Source organism: Stegastes partitus, unplaced genomic scaffold (genome assembly GCF_000690725.1).
Source record: "Stegastes partitus isolate 25-593 unplaced genomic scaffold, Stegastes_partitus-1.0.2 Scaffold1589, whole genome shotgun sequence".
Classification (NCBI taxonomy): Eukaryota; Metazoa; Chordata; class Actinopteri; family Pomacentridae; genus Stegastes; species Stegastes partitus.
The window spans coordinates 130,159-135,127 of record NW_007579320.1 but is presented as its reverse complement, the minus strand read 5'-3'; the positions used below and the strand labels follow the sequence as shown (position 1 = coordinate 135,127).

Below are 4,969 nucleotides of genomic sequence, written 5' to 3'. Positions count from 1 at the left end.
TCAGCAGTAGTGAACATGCTCAGTGTGCTCTCTTGCTGCCCTCTGCCTCCTTCACCGTCTCCTCCTCTGGATCACATTTCACCTCATCTCCACTCCGCGTTGCCTCAGGGATCATCATCATCATCATCATCGTCGTCCTGCACCTCCTCTGGATCTCCTCTCACTGTATATGTACGTCCCAGTTTCCTCCCGAAGCTCGATCAGACGGTCGCTACGTCCCGAACGCCACTTGTTGAATTAAAGATGGTTCGGTTGCCATGGATACGGGCCTCGACATTGTTCGACAGTTTTATACTTCAAAGCGCGGCTCTCGGGGGGAAACTGAGGAGCGTCGCTGTCTTTAAATATTAAAACTGTCTTCCTTCTATTTCTGCGTCTTTGTTTTCCATCGTGCATACATATTTGAGAGCTTGTTCCTGTTTGCATTTAAACCTGAGCTTCCGCCCCACAGGCTTCACTTAACGGTCAGGATGCTTGAAAACTAATCAGACATGTCGCAGCAAAATCTTAAAATAAAAACACTAGAATGAGACTTTATGGCACAGCAGCGGTTTTTGTTAAATCTCCCTCTTTTCTCGTTCTTCAGCTAACAAGACGGCAGGAATCGTGCCAAACCGGCCCGGCGGCGCCGTGCGGGTCTACGGTGACGACGGGTCAGACTGCGCCATGCCGGGCAGCTTCGTGCCGTACTGCTCCATGGCTCACGCCCAGCTGTGTTTCCACGGACACCGAGATGCTGTCAAGTTTTTCGTGACGGTTCCAGGTAAAACCACGAATAAAACCGCTGGGTCAAGAATTTACCAGTGGAGAGCTGACGACCGGTGAAAGTGAATTATACGGAAACATTAGTAGTTTTGCAGCTGGACAAATGCGCATGACGACGGCTTGTATTAGGATCACTCATGTAGCGCTCCAGGTATTGGACTGGAGAAGTCGTTTCAGGCAAAAATCCTAAAATGTTGAACGTGTGAGGTGTTGCTGCTAGCGTTTAATAAGTTGCTTTGACTCTGGGAATGGAAAATGATTAAATTAATCTGCAGATAAGAAGAAAAAATAGTCAAATAGTCCACAAAAGTTACTGTTTATTGCCGTTAACTGAGCTGCAGCTAACGAGCCTCATTTGAACTCTTATTCTGAAGGATTTCTGCAGAAGTTCCTGCTGGGAAATTCTGTAATATTTTGACTCAGATGTGTTTTTATTTGTTGAAGACAGAAGTTCAGACGTCGGTGGAGTTTTTAGCAGCTTTTCATTCGTCTGTGGATCTTCAGCGATGCTAGAAAAGTCTTTCATCCATTGTTTGCCTGCTATAACGCCGACTCGCGTCTTCTTTCAACACCACAGCCGAGTTTCCTCTGATCCTTTAGGCACCTGGTGAAACCAGAGGACTGTTGGTTTGTCCTTTTTTTTTTAGGAATTCCAGAGGCTACAACAGTCCCTCTGATTTCTTTTTTCTGTTTTTGTTCGTAGTTTCCTGCTCTTGTAAAAACGTCTCTCGTCTGTTCGTCCTGCAGGTCAGGCCATGCCACCTCCAGGCAGCGCAGATTCAGGCTCCGACGATCCTCCGTCTGAATCCTCCGACACGACGACCTCCGAGCCCAAAACGTACCTGGTCATGAGTGGAGGCGAAGGCTACATCGACTTCAGAATGGGTGGGTATCGATAGAAGGCTCACGTAGGTTAAGCAGAATAAAGGAAACCGATGTGCAAAAGAAGGTGCAAGAAATGGCTGGTACTAGAATAAGAAAAGAATAGAAGAAGTGTAAAAATAGAAATAGTAATGAGTGTAAATGGGTTGTGAACTGTCTGCACTGTGAAGTACAAACATGTTAAAGGTTGATCTGCAGCTGACAGTTCAGTCTATTAAAACTGGGTCATTCCACCTCAGTACAATCCAAACAGTACCGCGTTTAATAAAACTCTCTGAAGCATTACGAGTTGGAAAACCACAATTTTTCTTTGAGCCCAGTAACGATATTGCATAACTCTTCCTGTTGGGACATTATTGGAGTAGTTTCACCGTCATACCTGCTCAATGCTTGTTCAAATATATATTAAAAAAACCACATAATTTTAATAACTTGTCTTTGATAAACTCTGGCACCATACTCTGGCTTTATAAAGCTCCCATTAATGCCAGTCACAGGAAGAATATTCTAGTTTTATGGTTGGTTGAATATCAAAATAGAGGAAAAAATAAATAACCAAATTTGCACCAACTACAATGGAGCAGTAGGGCCACATTAAGAAAAAAGTTCCTCCACGGACTTGGAGAATAGATCCGTAACATTACGAGAAAAAAAGTCGTAACATTTAAACCAGTTGTTTTAGAAGAGTTGTTGGAATGAGGGCTGTGGAGCATTTCATGACTTCAGCATCGATTACACGAACCAGGAGATACTTCGTCTTTGCTTTACTTAATAAAATTAAGACTTTTTTTCTTGTAATATAAGTTTTTTTCTCATAAACTTACAACTTTATTCTCGAAGAAAATATTTCCCTGATGTGGCCCTAACACTCCGTCGTACACCAACATGCAACTGGTTCGTATGATTCTATCAAAGCAGGGTTTCACCATTACAGACCACATCGATGAGGCTGCCAGATATCAGGACTCCAGCTGCGTTATTCCTCAAGTTTTGTCTCTTCAGACATTGATCCACAGATTGGCATAAAAAAAAAAAAAACGACGCAAAAATCGACATGACTTCACCTTCTTCAAGAATATTTAACTCAAAAGTCCAGATTCTTCACGATCAACTTGATTAATATTCACAAGATGAAGAAGGTCAGGTGTGAATTTATTGAAAAAAAAAAAGTTGAATTTAGGTCAAACTGGTGTAAATAGGCGTTGATGTCTCTGCTTTCGACTCATGGTCTTCCTCCCCAGGCGATGACGGCGGCGAGCTGGACGGTTTATCGGAGCCGACGGCCAGCCAGCAGTCGGCGCCCACCAAGGCCGAGCGGAGCCACCTCATCGTCTGGCAGGTCACGACTTCTCACGACTGAAAAACCGTCACAGACTGTTGTGTTGAAGAAGCCAGGGGCGTCCGAACCCCCGCATGCCCTCCTCCTCCTCCTCCTCCTCCCAGTTTTTAAATTCATATTACTGATCGTTCTTAATGCCTGAGTAGTCGACTCCTTTGTAAAGAAAACAAAACGACACAAAAAACAATTATTTTTAGTCCATGTTTTGTACATTTTATTCTTTGAAATAGATTTATGTTAACTTAAAGAATTCGTCCAGGCGTTCCCCTTCTGCACGGTCAGGTTCCATCAGGTAAATGTTTGTCCCCCGGAAAGGGGTTTTGGATGTGAAAGATTAAAGGGAATTTAATTTTTTGAAGCAGCTTTTTGCAGACGTTAAAAAAAAAACAAAAAGAAGAAGCAGTTTTGAGTTGCACTAAAGCGTATTTTATATAAGACTCATTAGGACTGCATTTGTAACCCACTCACTGACCTCCGCTGAAGATCTCTGTGACAGGTGGAGGCGAAAACGTGGTCTCTTTACTCCACTCTGTTGCATAATTAAATGTGCTTCTAGTCAGCAGACGTTGTAGGAAACAGTTTGAGAGGCTGAATGAAAGCAGGCTGTGAGAATAACGTAGAAGAAGCAGCTCGCTGTGCTGTAGCCCGTCTGAGGGAGTCCCGTGTGCTCGAAGCTCGTCCCTGCCTGCGGCGCCAACTCAGTGCTTCCTGTTTGCTTCGGCTCGTTGGCACTTTAACGTGTTTAGATGTGAGTCGAGTTTGGGACGAACGAAGGGAATGACTGAAAGGAAGGTGGCAACCAAAGGATGAAAGAAGAAGAATCGCTGTGAAACTGTTTGTGAGGTGAATGATTCGGAGGTGTATATTTTGAAGGGAAATTAATTAAAAATAATGGCGCGGCACCTTGAAGCGGCGCTACAGAGAGTCTCTCCCGATCGCTTCATCGTTCCTCGTTTTACCGTTCCGTCCGGAGGCCTGGGAAGCGATGTGTTTTTGTTTTTTTTGTCGTTATTTTGGACGTCGTGCGTGTTTTGTATTCATTCGTGTCATCGAGTAACGAGTAATTTGATGATAACACGGTAGCAGGACGCCAGTATCAAGCAGATGTTTTAGTTTGTTTTTATATCCGAGCTCGGTCTTCTGTCCATTTCAGAACACTAACTTGTGTTTTTTGCCATTCCAGTATTTATTTCCTTCGTCATGGAGCCTGTCCGGGTTCAGAATGTAACTTTCTACATGAGCAAAATATCACAGGAGGCTATTGTGAACAAAATAGTCCGATGAGTTTACATGATTGTTAATAATGGTTCCAAAAACAATAAATAGATTCATGTAATCACGTTGGCAAGTTTTTTTTTTGACGAGATCAAAGCGTGCGAACTTGGGAGGGAAACAAAAAGAAGAAGAAACACGTTCATGTACTAAAGCTATGCATGTTTTTTTTTTTTTTTAAAAAGAGAACACCGCTCTGTCGTCGGCTTCGGTTTATTGCCACCGTTTTGGGTGGGGTGGATGTATGCGTGCCTGTTTGTGTGTAGAGTACACGTGTACATGTAGGAGCCTGAACACATTGTGCGTGTGTTTGATTTTCCAAGTGTGTGGTGTATGTGTGCATACTGTGTGTCCATCTGTAAAAGCCCAGAGGCCGCTCACGTTTACCTCCTCTGGACGCCATGACGGTGGTTCCTCCTGGTCGATGTTTGCTAAAAAAGAAAACCACACAAAAAAAAACAACAGTATCATAGCCTTATTTTTAACAATCTATTAAACTCAGTTTCATGGAGAAGTCGCTGTGTCTTGTTCTTTTTTTTTTACTTAAAGCTGCAGTAAAGTCGTGTTAAAAACTGTGATTTAATCATAGAGTTTTGTACAATTAGTGTTATTATTTCTCTGCTATAAGTTGGGAAAAGGTGATTCAGAAATCAGTTTGCTAACTGTCCATCAAACAAGGAGATTAGTTTTTCGGGATTAAATCAAAATCTA

At 42.9% G+C, this 4,969-nt stretch overlaps 1 protein-coding gene across 1 annotated transcript in view; it reads left to right on the top strand.

Moving 5' to 3' along the window:
- Window positions 1-4,772, top strand: part of spag9a (sperm associated antigen 9a) — a 32,992-nt gene extending 28,220 nt beyond the window's left edge. The window contains exons 27-29 of the mRNA XM_008300784.1: window positions 587-763; window positions 1,513-1,650; window positions 2,889-4,772. Coding sequence (XP_008299006.1) covers window positions 587-763; window positions 1,513-1,650; window positions 2,889-3,007 — 434 coding nt within the window. The 3' untranslated portion in view covers window positions 3,008-4,772. The remainder of the gene's footprint in view (window positions 1-586; window positions 764-1,512; window positions 1,651-2,888) is intronic.
- Window positions 4,773-4,969: the final 197 nt, after the last annotated feature.